General features: G+C 42.7%; 1 protein-coding gene across 5 annotated transcripts in view; it reads right to left on the reverse strand.

Moving 5' to 3' along the window:
• Positions 1-20,616, reverse strand: part of SRSF11 (serine and arginine rich splicing factor 11) — a 110,972-nt gene that overhangs the window by 17,769 nt on the left and 72,587 nt on the right. For all 5 annotated transcript variants that reach the window (XM_053693363.1, XM_053693361.1, XM_053693362.1 and 2 more), the window contains 2 exons: positions 2,808-2,920; positions 2,640-2,724 (listed from right to left, as the gene is read on the reverse strand). In XM_053693363.1, the coding sequence (XP_053549338.1) occupies positions 2,640-2,724; positions 2,808-2,920 (198 nt within the window). The remainder of the gene's footprint in view (positions 1-2,639; positions 2,725-2,807; positions 2,921-20,616) is intronic.

Below are 20,616 nucleotides of genomic sequence, written 5' to 3' on the forward strand. Positions count from 1 at the left end.
AAGAACGAATAAATTCCATTTTAAATAAATATGAAGATTTATCAGCATCAACCTCAGAGACAGAATCCTCTGAACCAGAGGAGTCATCAGAATCAGAATGATGATGTTCATTTAAAAATTCATCTGTAGGGAGAGAAGTTTTAAAAGATTTTTTACGTTTACTAGAAGGAGAAATAACAGACATAGCCTTCTTTATGGATTCAGAAACAAAAACTCTTATATTATCAGGAACATTCTGCACCTTAGATGTTGAGGGAACTGCAACAGGCAATGGTACTTTACTAAAGGAAATATTATCTGCTTTAACAAGTTTGTCATGACAATCAATACAAACAACAGCTGGAGAAATAGCTACCAAAAGTTTACAGCAGATACACTTAGCTTTGGTAGATTCAGCACTTGACAGCGATTTTCCTGTAGTATCTTCTGGCTCAGATGCAACGTGAGACATCTTGCAATATGTAAGAGAAAAAACAACATATAAAGCAAAATTGATCAGATTCCTTAAATGACAGTTTCAGGAATGGGAAAAAATGCCAAAGAACAAGCTTCTAGCAACCAGAAGCAATAAAAAATGAGACTTAAATAATGTGGAGACAAAAGCGACGCCCACATTATTTGGCGCCTAAATGCTTTTTGGCGCCAAAAATGACGCCACATCCGGAACGCCGACATTTTTGGCGCGAAATAACGTCAAAGAATGACGCAACTTCCGGCGACACGTATGACGCCGGAAACGGAAATAGAATTTTTGCGCCAAAAAAGTCCGCGCCAAGAATGACGCAATAAAATGAAGCATTTTCAGCCCCCGCGAGCCTAACAGCCCACAGGGAAAAAGTCAAATTTTAAGGTAAGAAAAAATGGTCAAATCAAATCCCAAATATGAAACTGACTGTCTGAAAATAAGGAAAGTTGAACATTCTGAGTCAAGGCAAATAAATGTTTGAATACATATATTTAGAACTTTATAAACAAAGTGCCCAACCATAGCTTGGAGTGTCACAGAAAATAAGACTTACTTACCCCAGGACACTCATCTACATATAGCAGATAGCCAAACCAGTACTGAAACGAGAATCAGCAGAGGTAATGGTATATATAAGAGTATATCGTCGATCTGAAAAGGGAGGTAAGAGATGAATCTCTACGACCGATAACAGAGAACCTATGAAATAGACCCCGTAGAAGGAGATCACTGCATTCAAATAGGCAATACTCTCCTCACATCCCTCTGACATTCACTGCACGCTGAGAGGAAAACCGGGCTCCAACTTGCTGCGGAGCGCATATCAACGTAGAATCTAGCACAAACTTACTTCACCACCTCCATCGGAGGCAAAGTTTGTAAAACTGAATTGTGGGTGTGGTGAGGGGTGTATTTATAGGCATTTTGAGGTTTGGGAAACTTTGCCCCTCCTGGTAGGAATGTATATCCCATACGTCACTAGCTCATGGACTCTTGCTAATTACATGAAAGAAACATATATTCTAAAGCAAGCATATCAAACTAGCACCATTGAGTCATCTACAAAACTCCTTTTTTTGCCTGTTTACTGTGTGGGTGTGCCAGCTAAGCCCTCTCCTTCCAATTCCTTATTCATGTGCACAGTTCTATTTATCCAGAAAAAAATCCATGCATGTTCTAATTGAACATAAATGTGCAAAAAGAAAAGGCTCTAATATCTTAAATACAAGCGACAGTGCAATAATTAAATGCTCAATGTCTAAACTCTGCAAAGGGGTTAAACATATACTGAGTTCCAAAGCAACAATACACTACTTGATGTCAGCTAAACACATCTGGTGAATGAATGACAAGAGGCATGAGTGTGTAGTCGCCAATCACCAGCTAGCTCCCAGCTGCTGAGCCTACCAAGGTATACTTTAAAACAAAAGATACAAGAGAGAAAAGTAAATTTGATGCAAGTAGTAAATTGAGAAGTCTCTTACAATGATATGCTCTCTTGAAACAAAGTTTAATTTTGACTTTCATTCGGGCATCTATCTGGTCTGTAGCCTAACGATGCATGTTGTAGGCATTACATGGGTTACTGATGGATGCATCCGGTCTGTTTAATGTGGCCATGGTGCTGGAATTATCTCCTTATTTGTCAAAAAGCCTCCTGCAGCACACTAGCAAATAAGCGTTTAACTCCCTGACAGCCAAAGTGGGCTACAATACATTGGTTGGCAACATGCTGGTGCACTCATGGACTGCAAAGGGGCTAAAAGGGTTGCTGTGGAGGTCAGATGTTTGATGCACATAAAGCAGCTCTCTTTAGCAGCAAGGGGGCTCTCGTGTAGTAGATATGTTACTGCCACTACCCTCTTAATTTCCAATGAGATGTAATGTATTGCAGTAAAGAGGTTCTGAAGGAACACAAGGTCTGACAGATAATATTTAAGGATAGAGCTTGCATAAGTGATGGACGTGCCCAAAATGCTAGGAGTTGACTATTTTTGGTTACACAATTTATATGGACCATATTAACATTCCCGCAATACACAAAATGTACCCATAATATTGCTATTAAAAAAAGTATTTTACCTCCCCAATAAATTTGTGAGTTTTCCTCCAATAATACCAAACAAATTTGTTGACAATTTTTGCCCAACTGACTACCCTAATGATCTCTTACCGATGACGGGATGATGATGAAGGCGTTCTTCTCCTTCTAGACCGAGAGCGTGACCGTGATCGTTTCTTTTTGTCATCTTTCTTGTCTGGAAAATAAAATAAGGAACTCAAAAGGTCTGACTGAACAGCTGCGTCTACAACTTTAAAATCACACAGAAAAGTATATTACCTGGTTCTATAGCCTCGGAAATCAAAGCCTGAGCTTCCCTAACCCGTTTCATAGCCTCCTCGATATCTTTGTTGGAGGCATCGGATTTTAGACTTGGAGTTACATGGTTCAACCTATTAGAAAGAAAAAAACAAAATGAAAAATTAATTGCAAAGGATTCTAAATCTAACCCTAAAAGGTTCTTTTAGTACATAAATAGCAAAAAATCTAAGAAAGACAATATAGGTACATTAAAATGCGGGGAGGGTAGCATGATTAACAGTGACAGGGAGAAGGCTGAGATACTAAACCAGTTTTTTTCTTCAGTATACACAAGAGAGGAACTTTGATGATACTTTGGAACAAAATAGAACATGCCAGCCCATACCATTAACTGGGTTATGTATAGAGGATATCAGGAACAAATTGGATAATATTAAGGTAAATAAAACTCCAGGCCCAGATGGAATACACCCAAGGGAACTTAGCACTGTTATAGACAAACCTCTACTCTTAATTTTTCAAGACTCATTATCCTCAGGCATGGTACCCAAGGATTGATGATCCAGGAAGCTATAGACCAGTTAGTCTGACATCAATAGTGGGGAAGATATTTGAAGGGATTATATTAATGAGCATATTCGTGTAAACAAGATTATGAGTTCTAATCAGCATGGTTTTATGACAAATAGACCATGTCAAACTAATCTAATTAGATTCTATGAGGAAGTAAGTAAAAATATAGATAAAGGGGAATCAGTTGATGTGATATACTTAGATTTTGCAAAGGCGTTTGATACAGTGCCACATGAGAGATTAATGCACAAAATTAAGGGACTGGGAATAGCTGAAAATGTTAGTTTATGTATAAATAACTGGATAAACGATAGGGAGCAACGAGTAGTAGTGAATGGATCATACTCAGATTGGACGAAGGTAAATCAGTGGAGTACCCCAGGGATCAGGTGCTGGGCCCCATTCTTTTTAATATTTTTATAAATGACTTGGAGCTAGGATTACATAGCGAAATCTCTATTTTTGCAGAGGATACTAAATTAAGTAAGGTCATTAGGTCAGCGCAGGATGAACTTTTGTTACAAAAGGGACCTGCAAAAATTAGAAGTATGGGCAGGTAAATGGAAAATTAGATTTAATACGGGAAAAATGCAAGGTTCTACATTTTGGAAGTAAAAATAAGCAGGCAACATATTATTTAAATGGGACAAGACTTAGCCAAACACAGGAGGAAAGGGATTTGGGAGTAGTAATAGATAACAAGCTAAAGATGGGTGCACAATGCAGGGCAGCAGCTTCTAAGGCTAATAAGATACTAGCATGTATTAAAAGAGGCATTAACTCAAGGGAGGAAAGCATAATTATGTCACTATATAAAGCCCTGGTAAGACCTCACCTTGAGTATGGAGTGCAGTTCTGGGGACCAATTGCAAAAAGAGATATTGCAGAACTAGAAAAAGTTCAGAAGGGCCACAAAGCTAATAAGGGGATTGGAGAATTTAACCTATGAGGAGAGGCTAGACCAAACTGGGTCTGTTTTCTTTAGAAAAAAGTCGCTTAAGAGGTGACATGATTACTTTATATAAATATATTCAAGGCCCATATACAGAGATGGCAGAAGCTCTGTTTATTCCAAGAAAATTGTTTGTGACCAGAGGTCACAATTTAAGGTTGGGGGAAAGGAGATTTAATCTCCTGCAACGGAAAACAAAATTTATGCTTACCTGATAAATTTCTCTCTTTTGCGATGTAATGAGTTCACGGTTTCATCCTTACTTGTGGGATATTAGCCTTCCTAACAGGAAGTGGCAAAGAGAGCACCCACAGCAGAGCTGTCTATAAAGCTCCCCCCTTAACTCCACCCCCTAGTCATTCAACCGAAGGCCAAGGAAGAAAAAGGAGAAACTATAAGGTGCAGAGGTGACTGAAGTTTTTAATAAAAAAATACCATCTGTCTTGAATAGACAGGGCGGGCCCTGGACTCGGTACATTGCAAAAGAATGAAATTTATCAGGAAAGCATAAATTTTGTTTTCTTTTGCATGATGTAGCGAGTCCACGGTTCCATCCTTACTTGTGGGATACCAATACCAAAGCTTTAGGACACGGATGAAGGGAGGGACAAGACAGGAACCTAAACGGAAGGCACCACTGCTTGCAAAACCTTTCTCCCAAAAATAGCCTCAGAAGAAGCAAAAGTATCAAAAGGTATGGAGCGAAGACCAAGTCGCAGCCTTACAAATCTGTTCAACAGAAGCATAATTTTTAAAAGCCCATGTGTAAGCTACTGCTCTAGTAGAATGAGCTGTAATCCTTTCAGGAGGCGGCTGCCCAGCAGTCTCATAAGCCAAACGGATGATGCTTTTCAGCCAAAAGGAAAGAGAAGTAGCCGTAGCCTTTTGACCCCTACGCTTTCCAGAATAGACAACAAAGAAGATGTTTGACGAAAATCTTTGGTTGCCTGCAAATAAAATTTCAAAGCATGAACCACGTCCAAGTTGCGCAACAGACGTTCCTTCTTAGAAGGATTAGGACACAGAGAAGGAACAACAATTTCCTTATTGATATTCTTGTTAGTAACAACCTTAGGTAGGAACCCAGGCTTGGTACGCAAAACCACCTTATCAGCATGGAAAACAAGATAAGGTGAGTGCAGATAGTTCAGAAACTCTTCGAGCTGAAGAGATAGCAACTAGGAACAAAACTTTCCAAGATAAAAGCTTAGTATCTATGGAATGCATGGGTTCAAACGGAACCCCCTGAAGTATTTTCAGAACTAAATTTAGACTCCATGGCGGAGCAACAGGTTTAAACAAAGGCTTAATTCTAGCTAAAGCCTGACAAAAAGCCCGAACGTCTGGGACATCTGCGAGACGCTTGTGCAACAGAATGGACAGAGCAGATATCTGTCCTTTTAGGGAACTAGCTGACAATCCTTTCTCCAATCCCTCTTGGAGAAAAGACAAAATCCTAGGAATCCGGATTTTACTCCAGGAGTAGCCTTTGGATTCGCACCAAAAAAGATATTTACGCCATATCTTATGATAGATTTTCCTGGTAACAGGCGGTATCTATGACCGACTCAGAGAAACCCCGCTTTGATAGAATCAAACGTTCAATCTCCAAGCAGTCAGTTGCAGAGAAATTAGATTTGGATGCTTGAATGGACCTTAAACCAAACCAAAAGGTCCTGTCTCAGTGGCAGAGTCCATGGTGGCAAAGATGACATGTCCACCAGGTCTGCATACCAAGTCATGCGTGGCCACGCAGGCGCAATCAAAATCAATGAAGCTCTCTCCTGTTTGATTCTGGCAATCAGACGCGGAAGGAGAGGGAAAGGTGGAAACACATAAGCCAGGTTGAACAACCAGGTTACTGCTAGAGCATCTATCAGTACTGCCTGAGGATCCCTTGACCCGGATTCGTAACGAGGAAGTTTGGCGTTCTGACGAGACGCCATCAGATCCAATTCTGGTGTGCCCCATAGCTGAACCAGTCGAGCAAACACCTCCGGATGGAGTTCCCACTCCCCTGGATGAAAAGTCTGACGACTTAGAAAATCTGCCTCCCAGTTCTCTACTCCTGGGATATACACCGCTGACAGATGGCAAGAGCGAACCTCTGCCCATCGGATTATTCTTGAAACTTCTATCATCGCTAAGGAACTCTTTGTTCCCCCCTGATGATTGATATAAGCAACAGTCGCGACGTTGTCCGACTGAAATCTGATGAATCTGGCCGAAGCCAGCTGAGGCCACCCCTGAAGAGCATTCAATATCGCTCTTAATTCCAGAATATTTATCGGTAGGAGGGCCTCCTCCTAAATCCACAAACCCTGTGCTTTCAGGGAATTCCAGACTGCACCCCAGCCCAGTAGGCTGGCGTCTGTCGTCACTATAACCCATTCTGGCCTGCGGAAACACATTCCCTGGGACAGATAATCCTGTGACAACCACCAAAGAAGAGAGTCTCTGGTCTCTTGATCCAGATTTATCCGAGGAGATAAATCCCCATAATCCCCATTCCACTGATTGAGCATGCATAGTTGCAGTGGTCTGAGATGCAAGCGAGCAAACGGAACTATGTCCATTGCCGCCACCATTAGACCGATTACCTCCATACACTGAGCCACTGACGGCCGAGGAATGGAATGAAGAGCTCGACAGGTGGACAAAATCTTTGATTTCCTGACTTCCGTCAGAAATATTTTCATGTCCACCGAGTCTATCAGAGTCCCTACAAATGAAACTCTTGTGAGGGGGGAAAGAACTCTAACGTTCACCTTCCACCCGTGAGATCTTAGAAAGGCCAACACTAAGTCCATGTGAGACTTGGCTAGTTGGAAAGTCGACGCTTAAATTAGAATGTCGTCTAGATAAGGCGCCACTGCTATGCCCCGTGGCCTTAGGACCGCCAGAAGGGACCCTAGCACCTTTGTGAAGATTTGTTGCGCCGTGGCCAACCCGAAGGGAGGAGCCACAAACTGGTAATGCTTGTCCAGAAAGGTAAACCTGAGGAATTGGTGATGAAATTTGTGGATAGGAATGTGTAGATATGCATCCTTTAAGTCCACGGTGGTCATATATTGACCCTCCTGGATCATTGGTAAAATAGTCCGAATGGTCTCCATCTTGAAAAATGTGACTCTTAGGAATTGGTTTAAGAACTTGAGATCTAGAATTGGTCTGAAGGTTCCCTCTTTTTTGGGAACCACAAACAGATTGGAGTAGAACCCCTGCCCCTGTTCTGCTTTCGGAACTGGGCAGATCACTCCCATGGTAAAAAGGTCTTCTACACAGCGTAAGAACGCCTCTCTTTTTGTCGGGTTTACAGACAATTGAGAAAGATGGAACCTCCCCCTTGGAGGAGAATCCTTGAATTCTAGAAGATATCCCTGGGTTACGATTTCTACTGCCCAGGAGTCCTGAACGTCTCTTGCCCAGGACTGAGCAAAGAGAGAGAGTCTGCCCCCTACTAGATCCAGTCCCGGATCGGGGGCTACCCCTTCATGCTGTCTTGGTGGCAGCAGCAAGCTTCTTGGCCTTTTAACCCTTGTTCCAAGCCTGGTTAGGTCTCCAAACTGGCCTGGATTGAGCAAAGTTCCCCTCTTGCTTCGCAGCAGGGGAAGAGGAAACGGGACCACCTTTAAAGTTTTGAAAGGAACGAAAATTATTTTGCTTGGTCCTCGTCTTATTTGCCTTATCCTGAGGGAAGGCATGACCCTTCCCCCCAGTGATATCAGAAATGATCTCTTTCAATTCAGGCCCGAATAGGGTCTTACCTTTGAAAGGAATGGTCAACAGCTTAGATTTTGATGAAACATCAGCAGACCAGGACTTAAGCCATAACGCTCTACGCGCTAAAATGGCAAAACCTGATTCTTTGCCGCTAATTTAGCCAGATGAAAAGCTGCGTCTAATGAAAGAATTAGCTAGCTTAAGAGCCCTAATTCTATCCAGAATGTCATCTAGTGGGGTCTCCGCCTGAAGAGCCTCAAACCAAAAGGCAGCCACAGTGGTTACAGGAACAATGCACGCTACAGGCTGGAGAAGAAAACCCTGATGAACAAAAATTTTCTTTAGGAGACCCTCTAATTTTTTATCCATAGGATCTTTGAAAGCACAACTGTCCTCAATAGGTATAGTTGTACGCTTAGCCAAAGTAGAAATAGCTCCCTCCACCTTAGGGACCGTCTGCCATGAGTCCCGCATGGTGTCAGATATGGGAAACATTTTCTTAAAAACAGGAGGGGAGGGAACGGAATACCTGGTCTATCCCACTCCTTAGTAACAATGCCTTAGGGACCGGAAAAACATCAGTGTAAACAGGAACCTCTAAATATTTGTCCATTTTACACAATTTCTCTGGAACTACAATAGGGTCACAATCATCCAGAGTCGCTAAAACCTCCCTAAGCAATAAGCGGAGGTGTTCCAGCTTAAATTTAAATGCCGTCATATCTGAATCTGTCTGAGTGAACATTTTTCCTGAATCAGACACCTCACCCTCAGATAGCAAATCCCTCATCCCGACCTCTGAACATTGTGAGGGAATATCGTCAGAAGGCTCAACATTTGTTCTTAACCCAGAGCTACTGCGCTTCCCTTGCAACCCTGGCAGTTTAGATAAAACCTATGTGAGGGTAGTATTCATAACTGAGGCCATATCTTGCAAGGTGAAAGAATTAGATGCACTAGAGGTACTTGGCATCGCTTGCGCGGGCGTTACTGGTTGTGACACTTGGGGAGAACTAGATGGCAAAACCTGATTTCCTTCAGTCTGAGAATCATCCATTGCCAAACTCAAAATATGCTGTCTGCAATTTATAGACATATCAGTACAAGTGGGACACATTCTAAGAGGGGGTTCCACAATGGCTTCTAAACAAATTTAACAATGAGTTCCCTCAATGTCAGACATGTTCAACAGGCTAGTAATGAGACAAGCAAGCTTGGAAAACACTTTATTTAATGAAAAAAACACAATTTTTCAAAAACGGTACTGTGCCTTTAAGAGAAAAAAAAGGCATACACAAACTGCAAAACTGCTTAAAATTACCCCAAACTTTCTGAAATATTTACAGTATACACATCAAGCTTTAGTAAGATTGCACCACAAGTATTAAGGCAACTAACCCTCAAATGTGAAAACCGGATTGAAAAGTGTTCAAAAAACGGTAAAACCCTCGTCAGCACCCTGCCACAGCTCGGCTGTGGCTCCTACCTGCCCTCAAGGATCGAAAATGTGGGAATAAAGCTTCGATTAGTCCCCTAGAAGTACCAGGACCCTCCTGTTGTAGCTTGCTGCTTGTCTATGTAAAACAACTGCGCAACTGAGGCGCGAAAATAGGCCCCGCCCCTCTCACTCGATGTTGCTGGGGCCTACACACAAATCTACCAAACGATTTTTAAGCCATGTGGGTTTATAAAAACCCTAAATAAGCCAAGTGTACCCTCAAAAACAGATGTCCCAAAGGAAATAAAAACAGTACTCCCAGAACACACAAACGTTTGCCTAATAAATCATACAAACTGAGTGCCCATAAAATTAGCCCCTTATGCAAGCTAGTAATGCCCTTCTAAGACTAGGATTACTGCTTACCCTTCCCCTAATGGGGATACTGTCAGCCTTTCTGAGTTATCACAGTCTCTGCAGAAAAAATGACTGAACATACCTCATTGCTGTATAGAAAGAAACCGTTCCTCACACTGAAGTTTTCCTGTACTCCTCAGCTTCTGTGGGAACAGCAGTGGACCTTAGTTACAAATGCTAAGATCATCATCCTCCAGGCAGAAATCTTTATCTATCTCCTGCCTGAGAGTAAATAGTACACACCGGTACCATTTAAAAATAACAAACTCTTGCTTGAAGACAAATAAAAACTAATACTTTATCACCTCTTTCACTTTACCCTTCCTGCTTAGAGCCGGCAAAGAGAATGACTGGTGGGTGGAGTTAAGGGGGGAGCTATATAGACAGCTCTGCTGTGGGTGCTCTCTTTGCCACTTCCTGTTAGGAAGAAGTAAGGATGAAACCGTGGACTCGGTACATCATGCAAAAGAAATGTTTTTTCACTGTAAGAGCAATAAAATTGTGGAACTCATTACCAAAGGAGGTAGTGAATGACAATACCCTAGATACATTTAAAAATGATTTGGATGCATTTCTGTCTATAAAAAAAATTCATGGATAGGATTGCTAGTATTAAATGGGTCACCTTTAGTGGGATTATTTAAGCTTAACTGGAGCTTCTTGTATATATTTTAGATTTGTATAGGTTGAACTCGATGGACTTCGGTCTTTTTTCAACCTCATCTACTATGTTACTATGATTAATCTCTCATATCAACAGAATAATGAACTATAGTATTAAAAAAAAGAAAGAAAAAGTCTAAATCAAATAGCAACACTTTTCTCTGTTATGAATTTATACACACGCAGAACACACATAGCTGAAAGTGTGTAGACAACTGACATAGCTTGTTGGACATCCTATCCAAAATCATGGGCATTAAATTGCCATAAAACATGTTAAGATCTGTGCATACCCTAAAAGGGCTAATTAAGTAAAAATAGTGTGCATTAAAAAAAAATGGTTTAAAAATTGGTAGCAAATTTTTAAAATAATTTTCAAAAATAAGCAAAGTTAGTTACATAGTTATGCTGTCTGGAGTAGTCTGATTCACCCCCTATCAGTGTTAAGCATCAGAAACACAGGCATTGTATTTCACAGCAGCTTATTTGTTTCTAGGCATGCTCAAGCAGATAACGAGTGCCTACTTGTGCATTCTAACAAAGCAATGGTAGATATAGATACAGCCATAGAAGGAAATGTGTGGGGGGGAAGTGTACAATACGGAAACTTAAAATAAAGGGTTAATGTCAAGGCACTGCAATATAAATTTGCAGTTAAAGTAATTAAAGTACATATTCTATTTTGTCACTATGCCAACTTGTTTTATGTCCCTTTAATATGGAGTTGGTCCACCCTTTACACCTATAGCAGCTGTCACTCTTCTAGAAATGTTTTTTTGTGGGAATTTGTGCCCATTCAGCCAAAAGTGGCATTTGTGAAGTCAGGCACTAATATTGACAGAGAAGGTCTGGCTCACAATCGGCATTCCAATTCATCCCAAAAATGTTCAAAAGGGTTGAAGTCAGTGCTCTTTGGTGTTGAGGAATTCCTGTGGCCTGCAAACTCATCAAAGCTTGTCTACATGGACCTCTCCTTTGTGCACAGGGGTACAATCATGCTGGAACAGGAAAGGGCCTTTTCCTAAATGTTGCCACAAAGCTGAAAGCACCCAATCGTCTAAAATGTCTGTATCCTAAAGCATAACCTTTATCTGTAACTAAGGGGACAAGCCCAAACCCTTAGATAATACAAAACAGGTAGCAATGTTCAAGAGCTGGATGCCAAAGTGGGCATGCAACAATCGGATAGACCAGTATTAGTCATTAAAGACACAAAAAGAGTATGAGTTGCGGGCGGAGGAACAGCGATATGTAACTACACTAAAGGTGAACTATTTAAAAAAAAAAAAAAATGTATGCTTACCAGATAAATTCCTTTCCTTCCGGATAGGAAGAGTCCACAGCTTCATTCCTTACAGTTATGAAATACACCTGGCCACCAGGAGGAGGCAAAAACACCCCAGCCAAAGGCTTAAATATCTCTCTCACTTCCTCATTACCCCAGTCATTCAGCCTAGGATGAAAAGGAATTAATCTGGTAAGCATAAATTATGTTTTCCTTCCTAAGCTAGAATCCACGGCTTCACTATACCCAAGCACCAGAGGACACTAAATGAATAACGGGAGGGAACAAAAAGTAAGAGGCGGACCCTGATCTGAGGGCACCATAGCCTGCAAAACTTTTCTTCCAAAAGCTGCTTCAGCTGAAGCAAAAACATCAAACTTGTAAAATTTTGAAAAAGTATGTAAGGAGGACCAGGTAGCCACCTTACAAATTTGATCCTTAGAGGCCTTGTTCTTAAAGTCCCAAGTGGAAGCCACTGCTCTAGAGGAATGAGCCGTTATGAAGAAGATGAGGAGCCGTTATGAGGAAGATGTCCCGCTGTCTCGTAAGCTAAGCGGATGACACTCTTTAACCAAAAAGATAGGAAGTCGAAATAGCCTTCTGCTCCTTACGCTTCCCTGAATAGACAACAAAGAGGAAGATTGTCTAAACGTAAGCGTTTCTTCAATGGAGGATTAGGACACAAGGAAGGAACCACAATCTCCTGATTGATGTTGCGATCTGACAACCAAAGGAAGAAAACCTAATTTAATACGTAAAACTGCCTTATCTGCATAAAAAAATCAGATAAGGGGGCTCACATTACAAAGCAGAGATCTCAGAAACTCTGCGCGCAGAGGCAAAAGCCAATAAAAAGAGAACCTTCCAAGATAATTTAACGTCAATGGAATGCAGAGGCTCAAACCGAACATGCTGCAAAACCCGAAGAACAAGAGGAGCCCCAAATCTAAACACAGGTCTGGGCATGAAACCCAATTTTTTTCTTTCATGATTTAGAAAGAACATGCCATTTTAAACAACTTTCTAATTTACTTCTATTATCTAATTTGCTTAATTCTCGATATACTTTGCTAAAAAGCATATCTAGATAGCCTCAGTAGCTGCTTATTGGATGTTGCACATAGATGTCTCGTGTGATTGTCTCACCCATGTACATTGCTATTTCTTCAACAAAGGATATCTAATGAATGAAGCAAATTACATAATAGACGTAAGCTGGAATGTTGTTTAAAATTGTTTTCTCTACTTGAATCCTGAAATCATTTTTTTGGGGTTTAGTGTCCCTTTAACAAAGGACTGCACTTCTGGAAGCTCAGCCAGTCTCTTGTGGAATAAAACGAACAGGGCTGAAATCTGTCCCCTCAGGGAACTAGCAGAAAGGGCCTTCTGCAGACCATCCTGGAGAAAAGATAAGATCCTGACAACCTTAAAGGGACACTGAACCCAAATTTTCGTGATTCAGATAGAGCATGCAATTTTAAGCAACTTTCTAATTTACTTCTATTACCTATTTTTCTTTATTCTCTTGCTATCTTTATTTGAAAAAGAAGGCATCGAAGCTTTTTTCTTGGTTCAGACCTCTGGACAGCACTTTTTATTGGGGGATGAATTTATCTACCAATCAGCAAGGACAACCCAGATTGTTCACCAAAAATGGGCCGGCATCTAAACTTACATTCTTGCATTTTAAATAAAGAAAATTTGATAATAGGAGTAAATTAGAAAGTTGTTTAAAATGTCATGCTCTATTTGAATCATGAAAGAAAAAAAAATTTGGGTTCAGTGTCCCTTTAAGATCCTAAAAACTACTGCCCCATCTCTCTACTCCTCTTTCCAGCCAAAGTAATCGAGAAGACCATCAACGCACAACTTGTTGACCATATCAAGACCAACTGCATCCTAGACCCAAAATCCGCCCTCCTTGCAGCCACAGACGACATCCGCGCCCTGCTCGACCAAGGAGAGACCGCCGCCCTCATCCTCCTAGACCTCTCAGCTGCAATCAACACTGTAGACCACAGCACCCTCCTCACCCGCCTACACGACGCCGGCATCCGCAATAAGGCCCTGGAATGGATCACCTCCTTCCTCAGTGGCAGAGCAAAGAAAGTCAGACTCCCACACTTCTCCTCCAATCCCACAGCAATCAGCTGCGGTGTACCCCAAGGCTCTTCTCTCAGCCCCACCCTCTTCAACATCTACATGGCCCCTCTCGCCGCCATTGTCCGACGACAACCTCAACATAGTCTCCTACGCTGACGACACCCAGTTAATCTCACTCACCCAAGACCACGCCACCGCCAAGAAAAACGTCCACGAAGGACTGACGGCAATCAACATCTTGATGAACAACAACCGCCTCAAACTCAACACGGACAAGACCGAAATCCTCCTCCTTGGACCCACCAAATCTGCATAAGACAACATCTGGTGGCCCTCAGCCCTTGGACACCCACCATTTCCAACACACGAAACACGCACGAAATCTAGGTGTCATCCTTGACTCATCACTCTCCATGGACCACCAAGTCAACGCAGTTTCTTCGGCTTGTTTTCACATACTCCACCTACTGCGAAAAATCTTTAAGTGGATCCCTACCGAAACCAGAAAAGCTGTCACCCACGCCCACGTCAGTAGACTGGACTACGGCAATGCTCTTTACGCCGGTTCCACCATCAAGCTCCAGAAGTGTCTCCAACGCATCCACAACACCTCACAGACTCATCCTCGATATCCCTCACCAAAGCCACATCACCGAACACCTAAGGTACCTGCACTGGCTCCCCGTCAACAAGAGAATCACCTTCAAGCTCCTAACCCACGCGTTCAAGGCCCTCCACAACATTGGTCCCGAATAAATCAACCACTGCATCAATTTCTACACCCCATCAAGACCACTCTGCTCCGCTGACAAAGCACTCGCAATCATCCCCCGCATCAAGTAAACAACCGCTGGAGGAAGATCATTCTATCTGGCAGCTAAGACATGGAACACCCTCCCGCTACACCTCAGATAATCCACCTCCCTTACAAACTTCAGGAAATACCTCAAGACCTGGCTCTTTGACTAAATCATCTTCCCTTAGCCCTCCCTCTTCACCTCCTCCCTTAGCGCCTTGAGACCCTCACGTTTGATTAGTTGCGCTCTACAAGTACCCAATAGAATAGAATAAGAGTATCAATGACGCTCTCAGAAAAAACTCTTTTGGCTAAGACTAAGTGTTCAATCTCCACGCAGTCAGCCTCAGAGAATCTAGGATTTTGATGAACAAATGGACCTTGTATCAGCAGGTCACTGCAACAAGTTAACTTCCACGGAGGAGATGAGGACAGCCCCACTAGATTTGCGAACCACGTCCTTCACGGCCACGATGGAGCAATCAGAATTATCAATACCCGCTCTCCTGCTTGATGCAGGCCACCACTTGAGGAAGAAGAGGTAATGGAAAAAAAAAAGATATACAAGTTTGAACCTCCAGGGCACTGCTAGTGCATCTATTCGATCCGCTTGGAGATCCCTCGACCTGTACCTGTGTAGCTTGGTATTGAGACGGGACACCATGAGATCTATCTCCGGCGTCCCCCACTTGCTGCATATCTCTGCAAACACCTCAGGATGGAGAGACCATTCCCCTGGATTTAAGGATTGCCTGCTGAGAAAATCCACCTCCCAGTTGGCCACACCCGGAATGTGGATCACTGAAAGTGAACAGCTGTGGGCCTACGCAAACTACAGAAGCCGAGATACTTCCTTCATTGCCAAGGAATTTATCGTTCCCCCCTGATGGTTGATGTAAGCCACCAAGGTTATATTGTCTGATTGGAATCTGAAAAACTGGGACGAACCCAGAAGTGGCCAAGCCTGCAAGGCCTTGAAGATAGCCCATAGTTCCAAAATATTGATCGGGAGGGAGGACTCCTCCACAACCCCTGTGCCTTCCTTGCACCCCAAACAGCTCCCCATCCGGATAGGCTTGCGTCCGAAGTCACAATCTCCCAGGATGGTCTTAAGAAGCGAGTACCTCAGGACAGATGATCTGGCAGTGTCACTAAGAGAGCAATTCTCTCGACCGGCTATCTAATACAATCTGTTGATAGATCTGAATGATTGCTGTTCCACTGCCTCAGTATGCACAGTTGTAAAGGTCTGAGACGGAACCTGGCAAAAGAAATGATTGTTCTTATCTGCACTGGTAGACAGATTCGAGAGAAGGAATCTGTCCCTTGGCGGATGAGATTTGAAGCCTATCTTGTATCCCTGAGATACCACCTCCAGGACCCAAGGATCCTTTACGTCCTTGAACCAGGCGTCTGTAAAAAGACAGTCTGCCCCCTACATGATCTGATTCCGGATCAGGGGTGGCCCCTTCATGCCGATTTGTTTTCGGCGGGCTTCTTGTTCTGCTTGGATTTATTCCAGGACTGAGCCGGCTTACAAGTACTCTTGGGTTGCTCAGGCTTGGAGGATTGTTGTCGTTGGGAATTGTCACAACGAAAATTAGAAGATTGTCGTCCCTTAGATTTGTTGTTCTTATCTTGCGGTAGGAAGGCACCCTTGCCTCCGGTAAATGTAGAAATAATGGAGTCCAGGCCTGGACCAAATAAAATCTTTCCCTTGAAAGGAAGAGAAAGGAGTCTGGACTTAGAAGTCATATCCGCAGACCAAGTCTTCAAACAGAGCGCCCGGCGGGCTAGGACCGTAAAGCCAGAGGCCTTTGCATTTAGGCGAATGCAAATTTGCATGTTCGCATCAGATAAAATTAGCAATTCTCAGAGCTTTAATTCTGTATTGAATATCCTCAAGAGGAGACTCCACCTCAACGAGTTCCGACAAAGAGTTGCACCAGTAGGTAGCCGCTCCGGCAACTGCAACCACCGGTTGAAACATCTTTCTCAGAAAGGTTTCCATTTTCTTATCCATCGGCTCTCTGAACGCAGAACTATCCTCAAGAGGTATAGTAGTAAGTTTAGCAAGCGTAGAGATAGCACAATCTACCTTAGGAATGGAGCCCCACAAATCCAGTTGACCAAATTTTTAAAAAGTAGACAAGGGGGAAAAAGGAAAAACTAATTCTTTCCCATTCGTACATAATGTTCGCCATCTTAACCGGCACAGGAAAAGTCAAAAGGGACTTTCCTGTCTCCGTAAACTCTGAATAATTTAGGTACCATAGGTTCTTCAGGCAGCGCGGCCTCTGGAACCTCTAACATAGACAGAACCTCCTTTAATAAAAAAAAGCAAGAGCTCAATTTCAAATCTAAAGGATAGTTGCTCCGCAGCAGGAGGCTTAGACGCTAAGGACTCCTAAAGTTTATCCTATGAAGCTACAGAGGTTAACTCATCAGATAACTGGGACATAATAGCTACATCCGATAAATACTTAGAGGACTCCGGGTCAGGAGAGCTATGTTTAACCTCTCTCTTGCGTTTGTTAGTGCGAGGTAATGCACTGACAACGCCGCAGACAACGCCGTTTGTATAACGCCAGACAGTACTTACCTTATTATTACAAGTGCAGCAAGTAATAGGAGCTATGCAACACTTTCAAAAATTAAAGTGAAACTTAAAAGTGAAACCGGTTTGTTCCAGCCAAAAACACAGAGTCTACCAGCCCAGGCAAAAAACACACAAAGCATCATGTAAATAATTAAATACACTGATTAAATTTACCCCAACTGTTCAATAAACCACCTTCATAGGATATTAACACTGGATCCTATTAAGGTATAAAGGAGCTACACTGTGACACTGTTATAGCATTGTGTGTTAAAATTGATACAATCTTACCTCCAGTGAGAGAAAGCAGGTAGTGAAACACATCAACACTGATTGCTTAGGAGCAGTTAGCAGTAGTCTGGATGGTTTCGCAGGAAAAAAACATAATTTATGCTTACCTGATAAATGTATTTCTCTTGTGATGTATCGAGTCCACGGATTCATCCTTACTTGTGGGATATTCTCCTCCCCTACAGGAAGTGGCAAAGAGAGCACCCACAGCAGAGCTGCCTATATAGCTCCCCCCTTAGCTCCACCCCCCAGTTATTCGACCGAAGGCTAGGAAGAAAAAGGAGAAACCATAGGGTGCAGTGGTGACTGAAAGTTTTAAAATAAAAATATATATGCCGGTCTTAAAAAACAGTGCGGGCCGTGGACTTGATACATCACAAGAGAAATAAATTTATCAGGTAAGCATAAATTATGTTTTCTCTTGTAAGATGTATCGAGTCCACGGATTCATCCTTACTTGTGGGATACCAATACCAAAGCTTTAGGACACGGATGAAGGGACGGACAAGACAGGGACATTAAAAACGGAAGGCACCACTGCTTGTAGAACCTTTCTCCCAAAAATAGCCTCCGAAGAAGTAAAAGTATCAAATTTTGGAAAAAGTATGAAGCGAAGACCAAGTCGCCGCCTTACAAATCTGTTCAACAGAATCCTAATTTTTAAAAGCCCATGTGGAAGCCACAGCTCTAGTAGAATGAGTAGTAATCCTTTCAGGAGGCTGCTGTCCAGCAGTCTCATAGGCCAAACGGATGATGCTTTTCAGCCAAAAGGAAAGAGAGGTAGCCGTAGCCCTTTGACCTCTCCGCTTACCAGAATAAACAACAAACAAAGAAGATGTTTGACGAAAATCTTTAGTTGCTTGTAAGTAGAATTTTAAAGTACGAACCACATCAAGATTGTGTAACAGACGTTCCTTCTTAGATGAAGGATTAGGACACAAAGAAGGAACCACAATCTCTTGATTGATATTCTTATTAGAAACAACCTTAGGAAGAAACCCAGGTTTGGTACGTAAAACCACCTTATCTGCATGGAAAACAAGGTAAGGGGAATCACATTGTAAAGCAGATAGCTCAGAAACTCTTCGAGCCGAAGAGATAGCTACTAAAAACAAAAAACTATCCAAGATAGAAGCTTAATATCTATGGAATGCATAGGTTCAAACGGAACCCCTTGAAGAACTTTAAGAACTAAGTTTAGGCTCCATGGCGGAGCAACAGGTCTAAATACAGGCTTGATTCTGACCAAAGCCTGACTAAATGCTTTAACATCTGGGACATCTGCCAGACGTTTGTGAAGTAGAATAGACAAAGCAGATATTTGTCCTTTTAGGGAACTAGCAGATAATCCCTTCTCCAAACCTTCTTGGAGAAAAGACGAAATTCTAGGAATCCTAATCTTACTCCACGAGTAACCTTTGAATTCACACCAATAAAGATATTTGCGCCAAATCTTATGATAAATCTTCCTGGTGACAGGCTTTCTAGCCTGAATCAGGGTATCAATGACCGATTCATAGAAACCACGCTTTGATAAAATCATGCGTTCAATCTCCAAGCAGTCAGACAAAGAGAAATTAGATTTGGATGCGTGAACGGACCTTGGATTAGAAGGTACCGCCTCATTGGCAGAGTCCACGGTGGAACCGAGGACATGTCCACTAGGTCTGCATACCAAGTCCTGCGTGGCCACGCAGGTGCTATCAGAATTACCGAAGCTCTCTCCTGCTTGATTCTGGCAACCAGACGTGGGAGGAGAGGAAGCGGTGGAAATACATAGGCCAGATTGAAGGACCAAGGCACTGCTAGAGCATCTATCAGTACCGCCTTGGGATCCCGGAACCTGGACCTGTAACGGGGAAGTTTGGCATTCTGACGAGACGCCATCAGATCCAATTCTGGTGTGCCCCATAGCTGAATCAGTTGGGCGAATACCTCCGGATGGAGTTCCCACTCCCCCGGATGAAGAGTCTGACGACTTAGAAAATCCGCCTCCCAGTTCTCTACTCCTGGGATGTGGATTGCTGAGAGATGACAAGAGTGATCCTCTGCCCACCGGATTATTTTGGTTACCTCCATCATCGCTAGAGAACTCCTTGTTCCTCCCTGATGATTGATATAAGCTACAGTCGTGATGTTGTCCAACTGAAACCTGATTAATTTGGCCGCAGCAAGTTGAGGCCACGCCTGAAGTGTATTGAATATCGCTCTCAGTTCTAAAATATTTATCGGGAGGAGAGCTTCCTCCCGAGACCATAAGCCCTGTGCTTTCAGGGAGTTCCAGACTGCACCCCAGCCTAGCATCTGTCGTTACAATGAGCCACTCTGGCCTGTGGAAGCACATTCCCTGAGACAACCACCAGAGAAGAGAATCTCTGGTCCAGATGCAGTTGAGGAGACAAATCTGCATAATCCCCATTCCACTGTTTGAGCATGCATAGTTGCAGTGGTCTGAGGTGTAGACGGGCAAAAACATAATTTATGCTTACCTGATAAATTCCTTTCTTCTGTAGTGTGATCAGTCCACGGGTCATCATTACTTCTGGGATATTACTCCTCCCCAACAGGAAGTGCAAGAGGATTCACCCAGCAGAGTTGCATATAGCCCCTCCCCTCTACGTCACCCCCAGTCATTCGACCAAGGACCAACGAGAAAGGAGGAACCAAGGGTGTAGTGGTGACTGGAGTATAATTTAAAAATAATTACCTGCCTTAAAAAACAGGGCGGGCCGTGGACTGATCACACTACAGAAGAAAGGAATTTATCAGGAAAGCATAAATTATGTTTTCTTCTGTTAAGTGTGATCAGTCCACGGGTCATCATTACTTCTGGGATACCAATACCAAAGCAAAAGTACACGGATGACGGGAGGGATAGGCAGGCTCTTTTATACAGAAGGAACCACTTGCCTGAAGAACCTCTCTCCCAAAAATAGCCTCCGAGGAAGCAAATGTGTCAAATTTAGAAAATTTGGAAAAAGTATGAA

Source organism: Bombina bombina, chromosome 10, assembly GCF_027579735.1.
Source record: "Bombina bombina isolate aBomBom1 chromosome 10, aBomBom1.pri, whole genome shotgun sequence".
NCBI classification, from domain to species: Eukaryota; Metazoa; Chordata; class Amphibia; order Anura; family Bombinatoridae; genus Bombina; species Bombina bombina.